The following is a 23,218-nucleotide window of genomic DNA, read 5'->3' on the forward strand; positions in this document are numbered from 1 at the left end:
TCTAGACTCCCCAGCCAAGGGAAACATTCTCCCAGCATCCACCCTATCTTCTGAATTCAAGAGAATACAGGCCTAGTTTACTCAATCTCTTCTCATACAACAGTCCCGCCATCTCCGGAATCAATCTCGTGAACCTTCATTGCCCTCCCTCTATGGCAAGTATATTCTTCCTTAGGTAAGGAGACCAAAATTGAACCCCAGGTGTGGTCTCACCAAGGCCCTATATAATTGGAGTAAGACTTCTTTACTCCTGTACTCAAATCCTCTTGTAATGAAGGCCAGCATACCATTTGCTATCCTAATGGCTTGCTGCACCTACGCATTCACTTTCAGTGACTCGTACAAGGACACCCATGTCCCTTTGAGCATCTGCTTTCCCCAATCTTTCACCATTTAGGAAATACTCTGCCTTTCTGTTTTTTCTACCAAAGTGGATAACTTCACATTTATCCATATTATATTCCATCTGCCATGTTCTCGCCCACTCACTGAGCCTGCCGCGATCCCCTTGAAGCCTCTTTGCATCCTCTTCACAACTGACACTGCCACTTAGCAAATTTGGAAATGTTACATTGAGTCCCCTCATCCAAATCATTGATATAGATTGTGAATAGCTGGGGCCCAAGCACCGATCCTTGCGGTACCCCGTTAGTCACAGCTTGCCATCCTGAAAAAGACCCGTTTATCCCTACTCTTTGTTTTCTGTCTGTTAACCAATTCTCAATCCATGCTAGTATATTACCCCCAATTCCATGTGCCCTAATTTTGTTCACCAACCTCTTGTGTGGGACCTTATCGAAGGCCTTCTGAAAATCCAGATACACCACATCTACCGGTTCCCCTTTGTCTACTCCACTAGTTACATCCTCAAAGAACTCCAATAGGTTTGTCAAACAGGATTTCCCTTTCATAAATCCATGTTGACTTTGCCCAATCTTACTAATAGTTTCTAAGTGCCCAGTTATTGCATCCTTTATAATAGATTCCAGCATTTTCCCAACTACTGATGTGAGGCTAACAGGTCAGTAGTTCCCCGTTTTCTCTCTCCCTCCTTTCTTAAATAGTGGGGTTACATTTGCTATCCTCCAATCTGCAGGAACCGTTCCAGAATCTATAGAATTTTGGAAGATGACAACCAATGCGTCCACTATCCCAATGGCCACCTCTTTCAAAACCCTAGGATGTAGGTCATCCGGTCCTTGGGATTTATCGACTTTTAGTCCCATTAATTTTGCTAGTACGGTTTTTTTTTACTAATAATTTCTTTAAGTTCCTCATTCTCACCACACCCTTGGTTTTCTCGTATTTCTGGGAGGGTTTTGTGTCTTCCTCCGTGAAGACAGAAACAAAGTATTTATTTAATTTCTCTGCCATTTCCTTATTTCCCATTATAAATTCTCCCATCTCTGACTGTAAAGGACCTACATTTACCTTTGCTATTTGACCCATCTATTAGATCAAGGACCAAGCTAAGCGGTGGATTTATGCCCAAAGAGGGAAGCAGTTGGAGGGAGAGAGGAGTCTGACCTACACTGAGCTGTCGCTCAGCAGCCTGCCGGAGAAGTCGGCCTCACAATGAGTTTGTCTCTTTGCAAAGCCCCTTATTTGTGGAGCTAAGTTAACAATTTAGGGACGAGTAAGCATGATACATTGTATTGGACTGAAACACTCATCCGTGCCTAGCTATTCCATGCTTGGCATGAATATCAAGTCTAGAACATCAAGGTGTCTTGGCACGTCACAAACTGCTCTGTGCAGGTCATTGCACCATTGTGAAGGCAGCTGTCCATCATGTAGCATGAGGAAGCAGAGGCTTGGAACTACAGCTACTGGAAGTCATTAGTTGGAGGCAAATCCATTGTTATATCCACGGTTTGGTTCCATTAAATTGGGTTGCTGAGTGACAAGCAGCTGCTGCTGAAGTTCTTCACTTCTAACACTTTTCTAATTAGCAGAACCATTATTCAATGGGTTATGGTGTGTGTTAAAGCAATGGTCAGCAAGATAGTGACAGTGTGGTTGCACTTTATGGTGAATTGTGCTACTTGCCATGCTGTTTGGGAGGAATTCCTGGTACTTCATTTCGCATGAGCTATAGAGATGTGCCCAATAGTAATGTGTAGCTAGAGGGATGGCCTGGAGGCAACAGGAAGGATGTGATATTCCGCCTCCGCATCTCTTGACATACCCAAAGTGGGCTTCATTCCAACATGAGCGTGGCATGGTTTATTTTTGTTTTACTGAAAAGGTTAGAGTTCATTTCTACAAATTAGTAGCTTTAACATTGCTGGATTAGTGATTGTTGCACTACTATTCTGTCTTTATATTGTAGATCTAATTTGGTAGATCTAATTGTTCATAAGATGCTGACTCTGAATGTTTATCTTGCAGAATTGTAGACATTTCTGACCATTCTAGTTCTGAAACAATGGAAGCCACAAGTATGTTGCCTATACTGAAGAAAAGGCTAGCCTTTCTCTCAGGTACAGTATTGTCTGTGTTACTTTATGGTTGTACCTATTGTGTAGAGTTTTAAGAAAGATTGCTCTGTGTTCTCTAAGGCTTTGTTAACCTATTGATTGATCTTTTTAATTGATAATACCCTAATCCTACCTTGTGATTGTCATTGTATACTGTTTTGCCTTTAGTTTCAAATTATATTAATAATGGGTGTATAGCAGGGTGGGTTATGAAGAAATTGTGGAAATGTGCATTACTGGTATCATCGTTAATCAACAATTCCTTTTTTTTTATTCGTTTGTGGGATGTGGGTGTCGCTGGTAGGGCCAGCATTTATTGCTCATCCCTAATTGCCCTTGAGAAGATGGTGGTGAGCTGCCTTCTTGAACCGCTGCAGTCCGTGTGTTGAAGGTACTCCCACAGTGCTGTTAGATAGGGAGTTCCAGGATTTTGACCCAGCGATGATTAAGGATCGGCGATATATACTTCTAAGTCAGGATGGTGTGTGACTTGGAGGTGGTGGTGTTCCCATGCGCCTGCTGCCCTTCTCCTTCTAGGTGGAAGAGGTTGTGGGTTTGGGAGGTGCTGCCGAAGAAGCCTTGGCGAGTTGCTGCAGTGCATCTTGTAGATGGTACACACTGCAGCCAGTGGTGGAAGGAGTGAATGTCTTTGTTTTTTTAAGGTGGTGGATGGGGTGCCAATCAAGCGGGCTGCTTTGTCCTGGAGCTTCTTGAGTGTTGTTGGAGCTGCACTCATCCAGGCAAGTGGAGAGTATTCCATCACACTCCTTACTTGTGCCTTGTAGATGGTATAAAGACTTGGGGAGTCAGGAGGTGAGACACTTGCTGCAGAATACCTAGCCTCTGACCTGCTCTTGTTGCCACAGTATTTATGTGGCTGGTCAAGTTAAATTTCTAGTCAATGGTAATCCCCAGGATGTTGATGGTGGGGGATTTGGCGATGGTAATGCCGTTGAATGTCAAGGGGAAGTGGTAAGACTCTAGCTTGTTGGAGATAGTCATTGCCTGGCACTTCTGTGGTGCGAATGTTACCTGCCACTTATCAGCCCAAGCCTGAACGTTGTCCAGGTCTTGTTGCGTGGGGCATGGACTCTGAAATCTGAGGAGTTGTGAATGGCGCTGAACACTGTGCAGTCATCAGCAAACATCCCCATTTCTGACCTTATATTGGAGGGAAGGTCATTGATGAAGCAGCTGAAGATGGTTGGGCCTAGGACACTGTCCTGAAGAACTCCTGCAGCGATGTCCTGGGGCTGTGATGATTGACCTTCAACCACCACAACCATCTTCCTTTGTGCTAGGTATGACCGCAGCCAGTGGAGCGCCTTCCCTCCGATTCCTATTGACTTAGTTTTACTAGGGCTCCTTGATGCCACACTCTCAAATGCTGCCTTGATGTCAAGGGCAGTCACTCTCACCTCACCTCTGGAATTCAGTTCCTTTGTCCATGTTTGGACCAAGACTGTAATGAGGTCGGGAGCCGGGTGGTCTTGGCGGAATCCAAACTGGGCATCAGTGAGCAGGTTTTTAGTGAGTAACTGCTGCTTGATAGCACTGTCGATGACCCCTTCCATCACTTTGCTGATGATTGAGAGTAGACTGATGGGACGGTAATTGGCCGGGTTGGATTTGTCCTGCTTTTTGTAGACAGGACATACCTGGGCAGTTTTTCACATTGTCGGATAGATGCCAGTGTTGTAGCTGCACTGGAACAGCTTGGCTAGAGGCGCGGCTAGTTCTGGAACACAAGTCTTCAACACTGCAGCCGGGATGTTTTTGGGACCCGTAGTCTTTGCTGTATCCAGTGCGCTCAGCCACTTCTTGATATCGGGTGGAGTGAATCGAATTGGCTGAAGACTGGCTTCTATGATGGTGGGGACCTCGGGAGTAGGCCAATATGGATCATCCACTCGGCACTTCTGGCTGAAGATGGTTTCAAATGCTTCAGCTTTGTCTTTTGCACTCAGGTGCTGGGCTCCACCATCATTGAGGATGGGGATATTCATGGAGCCTCCTCCTCCCGTTAGTTGTTTAATGGTCCACCACCATTCACGACTGAATGTGGCAGGACGGCAGAGCTTTGATCTGATCCGTTGATTGTGGGATCGCTTAGCCCTGTCTATAGCATGCTGCTTCCGCTTTTTAGCATGCATGTAGTCCTGTGTTGCAGCTTCCCCAGGTTGGCACCTCATTTTTCGGTACGCCTGGTGCTGCTCCTGGCATGCTCTTCTACACCCCTTATTGAACCAGGGCTGGTCCCCTGGTTTGGTGGTGTAATGAAATCTGTTTGTCTTGATCCTGTATTCGTTTTGCACTCATGTATATTACCCTCCCCCACTGTGTATAGTTTCACTTCCTCTTTCCCGACTAACCTGGGAGGTTCCAGGTCTTGGCTCTTGGCTCCGCCCCTGACTTCTCTTACATAAAGATCCCAGGATCTGTATGACTCATTCCTGTGAACCAGTCGGCGTGTTGAGATGTTAGCTCTGATCTTAGTGATTAAAAGCTAACTTGTTTAAGTCTATAACTTCTAGTTTTGTGGTTATTGAAGGCCCATCAATTTTAATCACTAAAGAATACTAGGATGGATCGACTCCTAAAACCAGAGCGTCTGGACTTGGATCCACATTCTGCTGAAGCATCAAATCAATTTGGACACTGGCTCAAATGCTTCGAACTCTTCGCGGGGGCCTCATCCGCTAGCGAGGCAGATAAACTGAGTCTACTGACTATTCGCGTAAGTCATCGGATTTATTTGTTCATCCGGGACGCCACCTCTTACACGGAGGCCATCACTATCTTGAAGGCCCAATACCAGAGGCTGGTAAACAAAGTGTACGCCAGACATCTGCTGGCTACACGCAGGCAGCGACCAGAGGAATCAATGGACGATTTCTTACAGGGCCTAAAGGAACTGGTCCGGGACTGTAACTGCAAGGCCGTGACGGCCAACGCGTACTCTGACGAATTGGTCCGCGATTCCTTCATCACGGGCCTCAAATCGAATTATATTCGGCAGAGACTGCTGGAGAAGGAGGTCCTGGACTTAAAAAAAGGCAGTGGCCACTGCGCGATCGCTGGACGTGGCCCAGAGAAACTCTGACTCTTATTCTTCCGGCCATGCGGCCCTCACCGCCTCGTGCGCGCCGAGGGGGCCGCCATCTTGGAATCAGCCATCTTCCCCATCCAGGTCTCAGACCAGCTCTACGCCGCCGGAGTCCCCACACACAAGTTCACCCAGGAGTTCTACTACAGCGGCAATGTCTCGAGGCCCGAAATGCTACTTCTGCGGCCAGGCCAAGCACCCCAGACGATGCCCAGCGAAGGACGCTACATGCTTCAAATGTAAGAAAAAGGGGCATTTTAGCAAAGTCTGCAGGGGGAATCCGATTTCCAACTCCGTCACCGCCTCGTGCGTGCTGTGCGGGCCGCCATCTTGGGATCCGCCATCTTTTCCCGACTCAACGGCCACCCAGGGCCCAACAGTGGCTTCGATCACGGTGGATCAATCCAGGCCACACCCGTTGACAAAATCCATGATGGACATACAGGTAAACGGGAATTTAACGAAATGTTTAATTGACTGTGGGAGTACCGAGAGTTTTATCCACCCTAGCATGGTACGGCGGCACTCATTAACGGTAACCCCTACACGGAGCAGAATTGCTATGGCTGCTAAGCCCCACACTTCGGACATTTTGGGCTACTGTGTGGTAACACTGACTGTAAAAGGCACGGACTACAAGGACTTTAAACTCCTCGTGATGCCAGAACTCTCTGTTAATGTAATCTTGGGCCTGGACTTCCAGTGCCACCCCGAAAGTGTCACGCTAGCATATGGCGGGTCCCAGCCGCCACTCAGTCTGTGGCCTATCAACCTTAAAAAATCAGCCCGCCCTCTTTATTCGCTAATCTCGCCCCGAACTGTAGGCCCATAGCGACCAAAAGTAGACGGTACAGTCTGGAAGACAGACACTTTATCAAGGCGGAAGTGGACAGACTCCTGCGGGAAGGCATTATTGAATGCAGTACCAGCCAGTGGCGTGCCCAAGTAGTCATAGTTAAAAATAGCGAAAAGAAACTGATGGTAATTGACTACAGCCAGACTGTTAATATTTATACCCAGCTGGACGCCTACCCTTTACCCCGCATATCAGAAATGGTCAACCAGATTGCGCAATACCGAGTCTTCTCGACTATCGACCTCAAATCCGCGTATCACCAGCTCCCCATTAGAACGGAGGACCACCCATACACCGCCTTCGAGGCGAACGGGCGCCTCTACCATTTTCTCAGAGTGCCCTTCGGGGTAACAAATGGGGTCTCGGTCTTCCAACGTGAGATGGACCGCATGGTTGACGAGAATAAACTACAAGCTACCTACCCCTATCTGGACAATGTCACTATCTGCGGGCACAACCAGCAAGACCACGATCTAAATCTTGCGAGATTTTTAAAAACTGCCCTAAAGCTGAATCTAACCTACAACGAAGACAAATGTGTCTTCAACACAACCCATCTCTGTATCCTCGGCTGTGTGGTGGAAGATGGGGTAATTGGACCGGACCCTGACCGATTATGCCCCCCTAAAGGAACTGCCCCGCCACACAATCCCAAAGCTTTAAAAAGGTGCCTGGGATTTTTTTCGTATTATGCCCAATGAGTGCCCAATTACTCTGATAAGGCCCGACCCCTCATTAAATCGACGTCCTTCCCACTATCAGCTGAAGCTCGGGAGGCTTTCACCAGTATTAAACAGGACATTGAAAGGGCTGCAGTGTGTGCAGTGGACGAATGCATTCCCTTTCAAGTCGAAAGCGATGCGTCAGACTTTGCCTTAGCTGCGACCCTCAATCAGGCTGGGAGACCTGTGGCCTTCTCCCGAACCCTTCAGGGACCTGAAATCAGGCACTCTCCTGTCGAGAAGGAGGCACAGGCTATAGTGGAGGCAGTGCGGCACTGGAGACACTACCTAGCCGGCAAACGTTTCACCCTGCTCACCGACCAGCGGTCGGTGGCTTTCATGTTTAATAACAAACAAAGGGGGAAAATCAAGAATGACAACATACTCAGGTGGAGGCTCGAACTATCCACGTTCGACTGATATTATGTACAGGCCGGGAGCCCTTAATGAACCCCCAGACGCCCTATCGCGGGAAATGTGTGCCAGCATTCATACGGACAAATTACAGGGTCTCCACAACGACCTCTGTCACCCAGGGGTCACCCGACTATACCATTTTATAAAGTCCCGCAATCTGCCCCACTCCATCGAGGAGGTCAGGGCAATGACCAGAGCCTGCCGCATCTGTGCGGAATGCAAGCCTCGTTTCTACAGGCCTGACCGTGCACACCTTATCAAAGCCACACGGCCATTCGAGCGCCTAAGTCTGGACTTCAAGGGACCCCTTCCCTCTGCCGACCGTAACGTATACTTTCTCAATATCATTGATGAATATTCCCGCTTCCCCTTCACCATTCCCTGCCCAGACATGACCAGTGCCACGGCCATCAAGTGTCTCTGTAATCTATTCTGCATGTTTGGCATGCCGAACTACATACACAGCGATAGGGGGACGTCATTCATGAGTGACGAGCTGCGCCAGTTCTTGCTCTCGAAGGGGATAGCCACTAGCAGAACCACTAGCTACAACCCCCGGGGTAATGGGCAAGTGGAAAGGGAGAATGCTACTGTTTGGAAGGCTGTCACGTTAGCCTTAAAGTCAAAAGGCCTTCCGACCTCCCGCTGGCAGGAAGTCCTCCACTCCATAAGGTCTCTGTTATGTACTGCCACTAACGCTACCCCTCACGAAAAGATGTTAGTTTTCCCCCGGAAATCCACCTCGGGCATATCTCTACCCGCGTGGCTGACGTCTCCGGGGACAGTACTATTGCGGAAGCACGTGAGAGGCCATAAAACGGACCCCCTTGTGGAAAAGGTACAGCTCCTCCATGCAAACCCTCAGTACGCCTATATCGAATACTCTGACGGGCGAGAGGACACTGTTTCCATAAAAGACCTCGCTCCCTCGGGGAGTGGAGAGAACGATGGGAGACTACCCGATGAAGACCTACACTACAAAGAGACAGGACGCCCAGAGGTATCAATACCCAACTTTAACCTGGAGGACACTGCAGATAACCTGGAAGACACTGCGGAAGCCCGGACAGCGGAGGAACCAGAATCCACTCCCCTAGAGGCACCCCAACCAGCTTTGCGCCGATCACTGAGAACTGCAAAACCTCCTGACAGACTCACTTATACCAACTTTTAAGAAACATCACCTCGATGGACTAAATCTATAGAAGGGGTGAATGTAATGAAATCTGTTTGTCTTGATCTTGTATTCGTTTTGCACTCATGTATATTACCCTCCCCCACTGTGTATAGTTTCATTTCCTCTTTCCCGACTAACCTGGGAGGTTCCAGGTCTTGGCTCTTGGCTCCGCCCCTGACTTCTCTTAAATAAAGATCCCAGGATCTGTATGACTCATTCCTGTGAACCAGTCGGCGTGTTGAGATGTTAGCTCTGATCTTAGTGATTAAAAGCCAACTTGTTTAAGTCTATAACTTCTAGTTTTGTGGTTATTGAAGGCCCATCAGGTGGTAATGGTAGAGTGAGGGATATGCCGGGCCATAAGGTTATAGATTGTGGTGGAATACAATTCTGCTGCTGCTGATGACCCACAACGCCTCATGGATACCCAGTTTTGAGTTGCTAGATCTGTTCTGAATCTATCCCATTTAGCACGGTGGTAGTGCCACACAACACAATGGAGGGTGTCCTCGGTGTGAAGACGGGACTTCGCCTCCACAATGACTGTGCAGTGGTCACTGCTACCAATTCTGTCATGGACAGATGCATCTGCGACAGGTAGATTGGTGAGGACGAGGTCAAGTAGGTTTTTCCCTCGTGTTGGTTCTCTCGCCACCTGTCCAGACTGACAGCTATGTCCTTCAGGACTCTGCCAGCTCGGTCAGTAGTGGTGCTACCGAGCCACTCTTGGTGAAGGACATTGAAGTCCCCCACCCAGAGTACATTCTGTGCCCTTGCTACTCTCAGTGCTTCTTCCAAGTGGTGTTCAACATGGAGGAGTACTGATTCATCAGCTGAGGGAGGGTGGTAGGTGGTAATCAGCAGGCGGTTTCCTTGCCCATGCTTCACCTGAAGCCATGAGACTTCATGGGGTCCAGAGTCAATGTTGAGGACTCCCAGGGCCACTCCTTCCCGACTGCATACCACTGTGCCACCACCCCTGGTGGGTCTGTCCTGCCGGTGGGACAGGACATACCCAGGGATGGTGATGGAGGAGTTGGGGACATTGGCTGAAAGGTATGATTCTGTGAGTATGACTAGTCTGTGGGACAGCTCTCCCAATTTTGGCACAAGTCCCCAGATGTTGGTGAGAACTTTGCAGGGTCGACTGGGCTGGGTGTGCCGAGGTCGATGCCGGGTGGTCCATCCGGTTTCATTCTTATTGTGTTTCGTAGCAGTTAGTTACAACTGAGTGACTTGTTAGGCCATTTCAGAGGGCAGTTAAGAGTCAACCACATTACTGTGTGTCTGAAGTCATATAGGCCAGACCAGGTAAGGACGGCAGATTTTCTTCCCTAAAGGACATTAGTAAACCAGATGGTTTTTTTTAACGACAATCCGATAGTTTCATGGTAACAATTTCTGAGCTTTTTTTATTCCAGATTTATTTAATTAACTGAATTTAAATTTCCCAGCTGCCGTGGTGGGATTTGAATTCCTGCCTCTGGATCATTAGTCCAAACCTCTGGATTACTAACCCAGTGACATTACCACTATGCTACCTTTCCTGTATGTTGTGGTCACTTTTGTTAGAATTCTTGAGTAGGTATCCGAGATTTATTTTTAACACTGCAGGAACTTTGGTCAATTATTTTTCAATCAATCAAGTTATGTCTATCAAATGATTATAATAAGAAATTTCCTGTTGTCACTTTATTTGGCAGCCAAAAATTTGAATCTGATGTGCCTGATTTTTGGGTGGCAAATAGAGCTAACGCCAACCCACTTTTCTGCCATCATTTCTGGTGGATGGAGGTGCCCATCGTAAAATTAGCATTCGAATTTAAATGAGGCTGTAATGATGTGGTATCATAAATCCCATTATCTGTCATTTCTTTCTGATCAACAGTAAGCATGATGGTATCAAATTTCAAGAGCCATGCACAGATAATTAAAAGCTTTGCAGAATCTTCCTTCATTGATTGTAGATAATTTCTTTTCCTGACCACTGCTTTGCCATCTGCTTTGTGCTTTTTGCTGTGGGGTGCCATTTCCTCATCCCATCCCCTCCGACAGGGCACAATGGGGACTGGGGATTCCTCTTTTATCTCGAAAGAAGACAATGAGGAGCAGTCGTTGCAGGCAAGGTGAAGCTACATTGTAGATGCACGATGTTCATCTGCAGCGTATGCAGCAGAGGTGCTCCTATGTGCATTTGATTGAAGGAGCAGTGCAAGCAGAGGCTTCACTTCATAAAAGAAGCTGTTGGTTATGCCATGTGCTGTGAGAGGACCTGCAGCTCACATTTACCATATGCCCACTCTGCTGGTGGCTATTGAGGTCATCACTGCCATGGGGCCATTCCAGGCTGCCACTTGGGACATCTAACATAAAACAAACAGCTACGCACCAATGCATTAAACAAATCACAGATATATTGTTCTCTCGAGCAGCAATTTAACATCTTCCTCGACATAACCATGAAAGGGCACTGCAATTTAACTGTGGCAAGATTCCCTAAGGACCAAGGAATCATAAATGATATCCTCGTGTCCATAAAGGGGTTTCAACACTTGTGTCAATGTCACTTACATTTAGAGAAACTTTCAAAATCAACCATTTTATGATGAGATAATTATAAAACAAGTCAACCATTTTTGTGGTTGCTGATCTTTTGTGTTTGCAGGACTTTCAATTTTATTTTTATTGATGAGACCTATAAACATATTGTCAAATGGTTGTGACCAGACAATAAATAGTAAACATGCAAAATGATTTAGGGAAGAATTTTTTAAAGACCTCTTAGCTGCTCAGAGAACTTTTCTTCATTATCCCTTTGTCATCTTTGATATCAGCACCTGGCTCTATTGAGTCAGTACAGGTCAGCATCTTACTTGGTTGTAGATGCTGATTTGGGGCCTTCAGCAGTTAGATAGTGGCAAAACTAGAAAATATTGGAAATGCGCAGCAAGTCAGACAGCATCTGTAAAGAGGAAAAAATAGACAAGTTGTGAAATTTTGGGTGTGCACTCTTCATAAAGCACACCTGAAACGTCGTATCCTGTCTCTTTATTTCAGTTTGCAGATGCTGACTGACCTGTGTACTTTCAAGATTTTCTGTTTCATTTGATTTCCAAAATTTGTAGTTTTAACATTTTAATTTTTTTTTTAAGTTAGTGTTATTTTCATATTGATTGTGGGGAAGGAAATGGTGTAGAGCCAATGGACAGTAACAGATGATACAATGATATCATGGGATATGTGAAACATTCTTTGTTCCAGTCCTACTCGGGTCCCCTCCCTCACCTTTTTTTTTTTCTGGTACATTGATGACTATCGGTGCCGTTTCCTGCTCTCACCCTGAACTAGACAGTTTCATTCACTTTGCCTCCAATTTCCACCCTTCCCTCACCTTCACTTGGTCCATCTCCGACTTTTCCCTTCCCTTCCTCGACTTCTCCGTCTCCATCTCTGGGGATAGGTTATTGACCAACATTCACTACAAGCCCACTGACTCCCACAGCTACCTGGACTACATTTCCTCCTGTAAGGACTCTCTTCCATTCTCCCAGTTTCTCTGACTCTGCCGCATCTGCTCCGACAATGCCACCTTCCACACCAGTGCTTCCGACATATCTTCCTTTTTCCTCAACCGAGGATTCCCCTCTACCGTGGTTGACACGGCCCTCAACTGTGTCCGTTTTATCTCCCGCACTTCTGCCCTCACCCCTGCCCCTCCCTCCCGGAACCACAATAGGGTTCCCCTTGCCCTCATCTTTCACCCCACCAACCTCCACATTCAACGGATCATTTTCCGCCACCTCCAACGTGATCCCACCACCAAACGCATCTTCCCCTCCCCTCCCCTTTCAGCATTCCTCAGGGACTGCTCCCTCCGAGACACCCTAGTCCACTCCTCTATCACCCCCAGCACCCCTTCCCCTTTGCCTGGCACCTTCCCATGCAAGCGCTGGAGATGCAACACCTGCCCTTATACCTCTCCCCCCACCCCCCCCCCCCTTCCCCACTGTCCAGGGCCCCAAACACCCCTTCCAGGTGAAACAGCAATTTACTACTTGTACTTGCAATCTAGTATACTGTATTCGCTGCTCACGATGTGGCCTCCTCTACATTGGGGAGACCAAACGCAGATTGGGTGACCGCTTTGCGGAACACCTCCGTTCAGTCCGTAAGGGTGACCCCGAGCTTCCGGTCACCTGTCATTTCAATTCACTGCTCCATTCCCACTCGGACCTCACCGTCCTTGGCCTCTTGCATTGTTCCATGGAAGCTCAGCGTAAGCTCGAGGAACAGCACCTCATCTTCCGATTAGGTACTTTACAGCCTTCCGGACTCAATATCGTTCAACAATTTCAGATCATACCCTCGGCCCCTATCATTTTTATATATTTTTTTTATCCACACTTTTGGTTTGTGCCTTTTCCTTCTTTTTTTCCCCCCTCTCTCCCACATGGCAGCTGTCTTTCATTCTGCCAGCACATTTCACACTTCATCTAGAACCATCCTTTGTCTCTTGTCCTATTACCTTCTCGTCGTGCCTTGAATGTCTCTTAATGTCTCCTCACCTCTCCCAGACCTTCCCTTTTGTCCTTTCATCCCCTCCCCCATTTCCCAGCCCCCTACTTGCTGCTTAATCTGTTTCATTTCCTGCCTTTTTTTTCTCAGTCCTGACGAAGGGTCTTCGACCTGAAACGTTGACTTTGTTTCTCTCCACGGATGTTGCTGGCCTGCTGAGTTTTTCCAGTGTTTTCTGTTGTTTCATATTTCCAGCATCTGCAGTATTTTGCTATCGATACAATGAGTAGGTCCTCCCTTTCCCAGCCTTTATTTATATTCTACTTCTTTAGGTTTATGCAGGTTAAAACACTAAATTTTGTTTACACATTAGTTTGCCCAGTGAACTTTAAACCTTTTTACAAAAAATGCTGATGAAGACTGACCTAATATTTTGCAATGACTTTGAAAAACTATAGTTAGCCAACTAGCCTAGCTTGTTTGTTGGAAATCTCTTTAGATTAGCAGCAAACTGAATACAGTAGTCTTGATTACCTTTTTTTCAAAAGACCAAAGTAAAACTGTAAGCTGTGCAAATAAATTTGTTTGATCTTTTTGCAAAGTTTACTGATCACACAAAATCCATATCTTGTTTGTAGTTCTTTCATATAAAAGACTGTTGTTGGCATTCAATCTACCAGTAAAATTAAATCAGGCTATGTCTAAAACAAAGGAATGTTCCCAGAGGTGCCATATGCATGTTCCTTGTTCACTTCCTACAAGACAAAGATAGATCTGAATCTGTGCAGTAGGGTTGAATGGCATTGTAAATAAAGTTCATTTTTCTATCCTGCCTTGCCTGATTTTTCACGCCTTTCATTTCCTGTGTTAATTTTATTTCAACAATTAAAAATTAGCATTTCTGTGTTTTTTTTTAAAAAAATCAGAGGAAGAGTAGATCCACTGTTGCTGATGAGGTCATATAACTGGGAGCTTAAATCCTTAATACTCTGCATGGAGTGGGATCAAAAAAAACTATTTTCTAAATTGTTTGGCAAGATGGGGATAGAAACATAGAAGATAGGAGTAGGCCATTCGGCCCCGCGAGCCTGCTCCGCCATTCAATGAGATCATGGCTAATCATCTAAATTCAGTACCCTGTCCCTGTCTTCTTCCCATATCCCTTGATCCCTTTAGCCTTAAGAAATATATCTAACTTCTTCTTGAATATATTTAATGAATTAGCCTCAACTCCCTTCTGTGGTAGAGAATTCCACAGGTTTACCACTCTCTGGGTGAAGAAATTCCTCCTCATCTCAGTCCTAAATGGCTTACCCCTTATCTTTAGACTGTGACCCCTGGTTCTGGACTCCCCTGCCATCGAGAACATCCTTCCTGCATCTAGTCTGTCTAGTCCTGTTAGAATTTTATAAGTTTCAATGAGATCCCCTCTCATTCTTCTGAACTCCAGCAAGTATAAGCCCAATTGACCCAATCTCTCCTCATACGTCATTCCTGCCATCCCAGGTATCAGTCTGGTGAATCTTTGCTGCACTCCCTCCGTGGCAAGAACATCCTTCCTCAGAAAAGGCGACCAAAACTGCACACAATACTCAAGATGTGGTCTCGCAACTGCAGCAAGACATCCTTGTTCCTGTACTCGAATCCTCTCGCTACGAAGGCCAACATATCATTTGCCTTCTTAACTGCCTGCTGCACCTGCATGCTTACCTTCAGCGACTGGTGCACAAGGACACCCAGATCTCGTTGCACTTCCCCTTCTCCCAATCTATTGCCGTTCAGATAATAATCTGCCTTCCTGTTTTTGCCACCAAAGTGGATAACCTCGCATTTATCCACATTATACTGCATCTGCCATACATCTGCCCAATCACCCAACCTGTCCAAATCATACTGGAGTTTCTTGGCATCCTCCTCACAGCACACACGCCCACCCAGCTTTGTGTCGTCTGCAAACTTGGAGATATTACATCTAGTTCCCTCGTCTAGATCATTAATATATATTGTGAATAGCTGGGGTCCTAGGACCGATCCCTGCGGTACCCCACTAGTCACTGCTTGCCACTCGGAAAAAGAGCCGTTTATTCCAACTCTTTGCTTCCTGTCTGCCAGCCAGTTCTCTATCCAAGTCAGTACCTTACTCCCCAATCCCATGTGCTTTAACTTTACACGCTAATCTCTTATGCGGGATCTTATCGAAAGCCTTCTGAAAGTCCAAATACACCACATCCACTGGTTCTCCCTTATCTATTCTACCAGTTACATCCTCAAAAAATTCCAGTAGATTAGTCAAGCACGATTTACCTTTTGTAAATCCATGTTGACTTTGTCCGATCCTATCACTGCTCTCAAAGTGCTCTGCTATTACATCTTTTATAATGGACTCTAGCATTTTCCCCACGACCGATGTCAGGCTTACCGGTCTGTAATTCCCTGTTTTCTCTCTACCACCTTTTTTGAATAGTGGGGTAACATTAGCTACCCTCCAATCCATGGGAACTGTTCCAGAATCTATAGAATTTTGGAAGATGACCAGCAATGCACCTACTATTTCTAGGGCCACTTCCTTAAGTACCCTAGGATGTAGATTATCAGGGCCTGGGGATTTATCGGCCTTCAATCCCGTCAATTTCCTTAACACCATTTCCCTACAAATACTGATTTCATTCAGTTCCTCCCTCTCATTAGACCCTATGTTCCCTGACATCTCGGAGGTTAAATGTGTCGTCCTTTGTGAAGACAGAACCAAAATATGTATTTAATTGGTCTGCTATTTCTTTGTTCCCCATTATAAATTCCCCTGATTCTGACTGCAAGGGACCTACGCTTGACTTCACCAATCTTTTTCGCTTCCTTCCACGGTTCCTGGAGTGAATCTCTTAATTCACTACCATCCAGTCACCAAAATGGACATCCCACCCTCCCCTCCTACTGTTCATTTCCTGCTTTCACACCCAAACCATGTCACTGTTAAATTCCATTTTTTCGAGCTTGGAAGTGCCAGCCTCCTCTTAGAGGATAATTTGAGGACAGGTTCTTCATATGCGCACAATGTCAGCACGGACACATCCGGATCCCTAGGGGTAAACTTCTAGATTTATCTCCACCCCTCTTGCATATTTTTCCAGGTCTTTATTATTTCCCACCATCTGCAGTCCCTTGTCTCTTTCTCAGAACAATTTTTTTATTCTCACTCCTTGCACTCAGCAGAGATTCATCCTCAATGACTTTAACCTGCACCTAAATTCCATCTGCCCTCTCCTCCAACTTCCCTGACATTCTATCCAAAGAACATAAGAAATAGGAGCAGGAATAGGCCACTTGCCCCCTCGAGCCTGCTCCACCATTCAATAACATGACTGATCTTGGGCTCAAAGCCACTTCCCTGTGCGTTCCCCAAAAACCTGTCTCTCTCCACCTTAAATGTATTTAATGAACCAGCCTCCACGGCTCTCTGGTGCAGAGAATTCCACAGATTTATGACCCTCTGAGAGAAGAAATTCCTCCTCATCTCAGTTCTAAAAGGGCGACCCTTTATTCTGAAACTATGCCCCTGAGTTCTAGATTTCCCCACGAGGGGAAACATCCTCTCTGTATCTACCTTGTCGAGCCCCTTCCGTATCTTTATATGTTTCAATAAGATCACCTCTCATTCTTCTAAATTCCAATGAATATAGGCCCATCCTACTCAACCTTTCTTCATAAGTCAAACCCCCTCATCTCTGGAATTAACCTAGTGAATCATCTCTGAACTGCCTCTAATGCAAGTATATCCTTCCTTAAATAAGGAGACCAAAACTGTATGCAGTACTCAAGGTGTGGTCTCACCAATACCCTGTACAGTTGTAGTGGGGCTTCCCTGCTTTTATACTCCAAACCCCTTGCAATAAAGGTCAATTTGCCTTTTTGATTACTTGCTGTACCTGCATGCTAACTTTTTGTGTTTCATGCACAAGGACCCCCAGGTCCCTCAGATCTATAGCATTTTGTAATCTCTTACCATTTAAATAATAATTAGCTTTTTTATTTTTCCTGCCAAAGTGTATAACCTCACACTTTCCCACATTATACTCCATCTGCCAAATGTTTGCCCACTCACATAGCCTGTCTATATCCCTTTGCAGATTCTGAGTCCTCTGCACAACTTGCTTTCCCACCCATCTTTGTATCATCTGCAACCTTGGCTACATTACACTCGGTCACGTCATCCAAGTCATTAATGTAGATTGTAAGTAGTTGAGGCCCCAGCACCAATCCCTGTGGCACCCCACTAGTTACCGTTTGCCAACCAGAAATGACCCATTTATCCCGACTCTCTGCTTTCTATTAGTTAGCCAATTCTCTATCCATGCTAATATATTACCCCCAACTCCGTGAGCTCTTATCTTATGCAGTAACCTTTTATGTGGCTCTTATCTTATGCAGTAACCTTTTATGTGGCACCTTATCGAATGCCTTCTGGAAATCCAAATACACCACATCCACTGGCTCACCTTTGTCCACCCTGCTCGTTACATCCTCAAAGAACTCCAGCAAATTTGTTAAACATGATTTCCCTTTCATAAAACCATGCTGACTCTGCTTGACTGCATTATGATTTTCCAAATGCCCTGCTACTGCTTCCTTAATGAAGGACTCCAGCATTTTCCCAACGACAGATGTTAGGCTAACTGGTCTATAGTTTCCTGCTTTCTGTCTCCCTCCTTTCTTCAATAGGGGTGTTACATTTGCGGTTTTCCAATCCGCTGGGACCTCTCCAGAGTCCAGGGAATTTTGGTATGTTGCAACTAATGCATCCACTATCTCTGCAGCCACTTTTTTTAAGACCCTGGGATGCAGGCCATCTGGTCCAGGGGACTTGTCGTCTTTTAGTCCCATTATTTTACCAAGTACTTTTTTCTTAGTGCTAGTGATTGTCTTTAGTTTCCCCCCCTCCCTGTGGCCCCTTCATTATCCATTATTGGGATGTTGTTAGTGTCTTCTACCGTAAAGACAGATACAAAATATTTGTTCAAAGTCTCTGCCATTTCCCCGTTCCCCATTATTAATTCCACAGTTTCATCATCTCAACTCTTTTTATATACCTGTAGAAGCTCTTACTATCTGTTTTAATATTTCTTGCCAGTTTACTGTTATAATTCATTTTCTCTTTTTTAGTCATCCTTTGCTGGTTTAAAAAAAATTCCCAATCCTCTGGCTTCCCACCAATCTTGGCAACATTGTATGCCTTCGTTTTCAATTTGATGCCATCCTTTACTTCCTTAGTTAGCCACGGATGGTGCTCCCTTCTCTTAAAATCTTTCTTTCTCACTGGAATATATTTTTGTTGAGAGTTATGAAATATCTCCTTAAATGTCCACCACTGCATTTCAACTGTCTAACCCTTTAATTTATTTTTCCTGTCCACTTTAGCCAGTTCTGCCCTCATGCCATTGTAATTGCCTTTGTTTAATATCAGGATACTGGTTTGAGATACAACTTTCTCACCCTCCAACTGAATTTGAAATTCACCCATGCTATGATCACACTTTCCTGGAGGATCCTTTACTATGAGATCATTTATTAATTCTGTCTCATTACACAGTACTAGATCCAAGATAGCCTGCTCCCTGGTTGGTTCCATTACATACTGTTCTAGGAAACCATCCCGGATACACTAGAAGGAGACATTAGAACAGGTGACCAAAACTGATGTGGGTTTAAAGGAGGAGAGAGGGGAGGAGAGGTTTTGGAAGGGAATTTGGAGCTTAGGGCCCACATGGCAGAATGCACGGCCACCAATGGAGGGGTAAAGGAAATGGGGGATGGATAAGAGGCCTGAGTTAGAGGAACACAGAGTTCTTGGAGGATTGTAGGGCTGAAGGAGGTTACAGAGGTAGAGAGGGACAAGGCCAATGGAGGGATTGAACATGAAGATGAGAGTTTTAAAATCGAGGCAATTGGTGGACAGCGAGCCAATGTAGGACAGCAATCATAAGTTGGATACGCAAGCTTGCTTTGGTGATGCTTTGGACGAATGGTGATGTGGCCCTCACTAGTGTTATATTGAGGCTTCCGTGGGGAACTAGTTTCTGGGGATTACGTGGGGGTCGGTACCAGCAGAAAGCAAGAACTTTCAATTTTAAGATTTTTGTAGTTTTAGATAATGTCATTTTACAATCATCTTTATCGAAAGTATTGAGCCTAAATGTTTGGCCTTCATAACTGTGAAGAATGCAATTTTTTTTATGCTGCTCCCACCCCCACGGGAACAGTACACTTAAAGTATGCTGCTCCTGTCCATGCCCAGGAGCACTGATCTTTCCTGTATGGGCCATGAACATGGTTTGGGGCCCTGGCACTGACCAGGGCAGGAAATTCAAACTGCAGGCTTTCTTGGCCTCCAAGATAGGGGCTTCTGACTGTTGATGGAGATCAGCAAGCCAGAGAACCCCAATTGGCCTTAAAACATCTTTGGGGGAAACCAGTAACAAAGGCCACCTTCAGTCTGTCTCTGGGACTGCTATGGACAAGCCAGTGTACCATATTTCAGTCAATGCCCAGCAGATGTGGCAGCAGAAAAATGAGGCAAGAGACTCCCTCAGGACTTTAGACCTGCAGATCCTAGGACAAGATAAAGGGACAAACCTAGCAAAATGGGATCAGCTCCTTTTTGTGATTTTTTTGCATCTAGGCCAATGGGAGTACCCCAGTGGCAAGGGTTAGGAAAATTGGCCCTATGCCATTCTTCTAAAAATAGTTACAGCAATGTTATTTTGTGAGATGAGTACTTGCCACCCCATCCAAGAATAATCAAACTATATTTTTTCTGTGTTAAAGAAAAGGAGCGGTTTTGTTCTACGCATAAACATTTATTTCTTGGACAGGCATTCTGGGATCTAGCACTGTGCTGCGAAAGCAGCTGCCTAGAATTTCCCGATTGGTGTTAATTGTATATTTAAAGTAAATGGATTGCTGCTAGCATTAAAATAACACCAATCTTAATTCAAGGCAGCAGTCAACTAATAAGGGCACCAAAGAGTGCCAGCAAAACTGAGGGAAAGCCCTCCAGTGGGTGGAGTTATACCTGATGCATAGGAAGGTGGTTGTGGTTGTCGGAGGCTAATCATCGCAGCCCCCAGGCAATTGCTGCAGGAGTTCTTCAGGGCAGTGTCCTTGGCCTAACTATCTTCAACAGTGACCTTACCTTCAACAGTGACCTTCCCTCCATCATAAAGTCAAAATTGGGGCTGTTTGCTGATGATTCCACAGGGAACAACTCATGCCAGCTTCCAGCAGGATTTGGATAAAATCCAGGCTTGGGGTGCCAAATGGCAGATAACATTGGCACTTGTCATACAAGTGCCAGGTAATGACCATGTCAAGCCTACCGCCCTCCCAACCTTCAATGGCACCATTGCTGAGCTCTTATACCATCTACAGCTTGCGGGTCACTATTGACCAAAAGCTTAAATGGACCAACCATAACAACACCATGGCTACAAGAGCAAGACAAAGGCTGGGTACTCTGTAATGACTGCCTCACCTCCTGATCCCTCAAAGCCATGCCACCATCTATTCAAGTTTGGAGTAAGGTGAAATACTTGGCACTTCACTCAATTTGTACAACACTAAAGAAACTTGACACAATCTACGTGATGTGCGCCCTTGCCACTGGAATGAATATCCACCTCTTTCACCTCAACTGTACTATACAGGATGCACCACAGAAACTCCCAGCTTGGCAAATCTAGCACTAAGAAGCATGAGCACAGTGTCATGGGAACACATTCATAATAGAAGTAGACTTGTGTAAATTGGATTCTCTTAATATTAATTACATATATTGGCCACTAGGTGCGGTATCTTATCTTTTCCCCATAAATTGTTCAAAATATTCCTGAAATTTTTTCAAATGCTATTTTTTCCCCACAGTAACTGAAATTTCTAATGTCCGAAACAAGGGTTCAAACAAACTGAAGAAAAGCAGAAAAAACCTGCATAATTCACAGTAGCATGATTACATTTAACCATTGAATTATCCTGTGTGGCTTTGAATGCCTCCATTAAAGTTTTTACTTGCAGTCCCAGTCTCCCTCAAAAGTCCTGCTATCTTTGCTGAATTCCAATTGTGCAGTATAAGAACAAAAGAACATAAGAAATAGGAGCAGGAGTAGGCCAATCGGCCCCTCGAGCCTGCTCCACCATTCAATAAGATCATGGCTGATCTGATCCTAACCTCAAATCTTCTATCACTCTCCATCCCACCCGAACCCATGTGATCTCCCGGGAGAGGCGAAAAACCAGATAAAAAACCCAATGGCCAATTTGGGAGAAAAAATCTGGGAAATTCCTCTCCGACCCATCTAGGCGATCGAAACTCTTCCAGGAGATCACTCTGTCCCTATATTTTCTACAGTACTTACCTCTTGTAAAGGCGATCTCCACCCCAGCCAGGAACAGGAATAAAACCATCTCCTGAAATCTAACACAGAATTAGAACACAAGAAGCAGGAACAGAACCAGGCTACACAGCCCCTGGGCCCGCTCCACTACCCACAGGGCCATGACCATTCCGAACCTAGACTCCTGTCCAATTTCCTGCCCGCTCCCCGTAACCCTTAATTCCCTTTACTTCTAGGAAATGATCTATTTCTGTTTTAAATTTATTTAATGATGTAGCTTCCACAGCTTTCTGGGGCAGCAAATTCCACAAACCTACCACCCTCTGAGTGAAGAAGTTTCTCCTCATCTCAGTTTTGAAAGAGCAGCCCCTTATTTTAAGATTATGCCCCCTAGTTCTAGTTTCACCCATCATTGGGAACATCCTCACCGCATCCACCCGATCAAGCCCCTTCACAATCTTATATGTTTCAATAAGATCGCCTCTCATTCTTCTGAACTCCAATGAGTAGAGTCCCAATCTACTCAACCTCTCCTCATATGACCACCCCCTCATCCCCGGGATTAACCGAGTGAACCTTCTTTGTAATGACTCGAGAGCAAGTATGTCTTTTCTTAAGTATGGACACCCAAAACTGTATGCAGTATTCCAGGAGCGGTCTCACCAATACCTTGTATAACTGCAGCAATACCTCCCTGTTTTTATATTCTATCCCCCTAGCAATAAAAGCCAACATTCCATTGGCCGCCTTGATCACTTGCTGCACCTGCATACTAACTTTTTGAGTTTCGTGCACCAGGACCCCCAGATCCCTTTGTACTACAGTACTTTCCAGTTTCTTGCCATTAAGATAATAACTTGCTCTATGATTTTTCCTGCCAAAGTGCATAACCTCACACTTTCCAGTATTGTATTCCATCTGCCAAATCTCTGCCCACTTACTTAGCCTGTCTATGTCACTTTGCAGGTTTTTTATGTCCTCCTCACTCACTACTTTCCCTCCCATCTTTGTATCATCTGCAAACTTTGATATGTTACACTCGGTCCCCTCCTCCAAATCGTTAATATAGATTGTAAAGAGTTGGGGACCCAGCACTGACCCCTGCGGAACACCACTAGTTACTGATTGCCAGTCTGAGAATGAACCATTTATCCCAACTCTCTGCTTTCTGTTAGAGAGCCAATTCTCCACCCACACCAGGATATTGCCCCCAATGCCGTGATTTTTTATCTTGAGCAATAATCTTTTGTGTGGCACATGAATGAGTAGCCAATTTCGCAGGCTGCATCTCTATCTTTTAGTCAGCTGTACTGCTGAGACTTTTTTAGCTTTTAGCAGTTCCTTATGAGTAATTTTTCAAAATTTGAAAAGCTACAGAACAGATTTCAAAAGATTTTGAAGATAAAGTTTGTGTTGGGTGCTTTTTTAAAGCAGAGAGAAAGAATGTATTTCTATGTGAGAAGGTAAGTAAGAAAAATGACTACTAAACACTTACCTGTTGTAGCTTTTGTTTTTGTAATACAAACTTAAGAAAATGTATGAATGTGAGAGAGAGTCTGTA

At 45.3% G+C, this 23,218-nt stretch overlaps 1 protein-coding gene across 1 annotated transcript in view; it reads left to right on the forward strand.

Annotated features, from left to right (window-relative positions):
- The window catches only part of sestd1 (SEC14 and spectrin domains 1), a 188,165-nt gene that overhangs the window by 11,477 nt on the left and 153,470 nt on the right, over positions 1-23,218 (forward strand). The window contains 1 exon segment of the mRNA XM_085985980.1: positions 2,392-2,483. Within this exon segment, the coding sequence (XP_085842106.1) occupies positions 2,392-2,483 (92 nt within the window).

The sequence above is a fragment of the Somniosus microcephalus genome, chromosome 4, assembly GCF_052327205.1.
Source record: "Somniosus microcephalus isolate GS21.2 chromosome 4, FLI_Smic_1.0, whole genome shotgun sequence".
NCBI classification, from domain to species: Eukaryota; Metazoa; Chordata; class Chondrichthyes; order Squaliformes; family Somniosidae; genus Somniosus; species Somniosus microcephalus.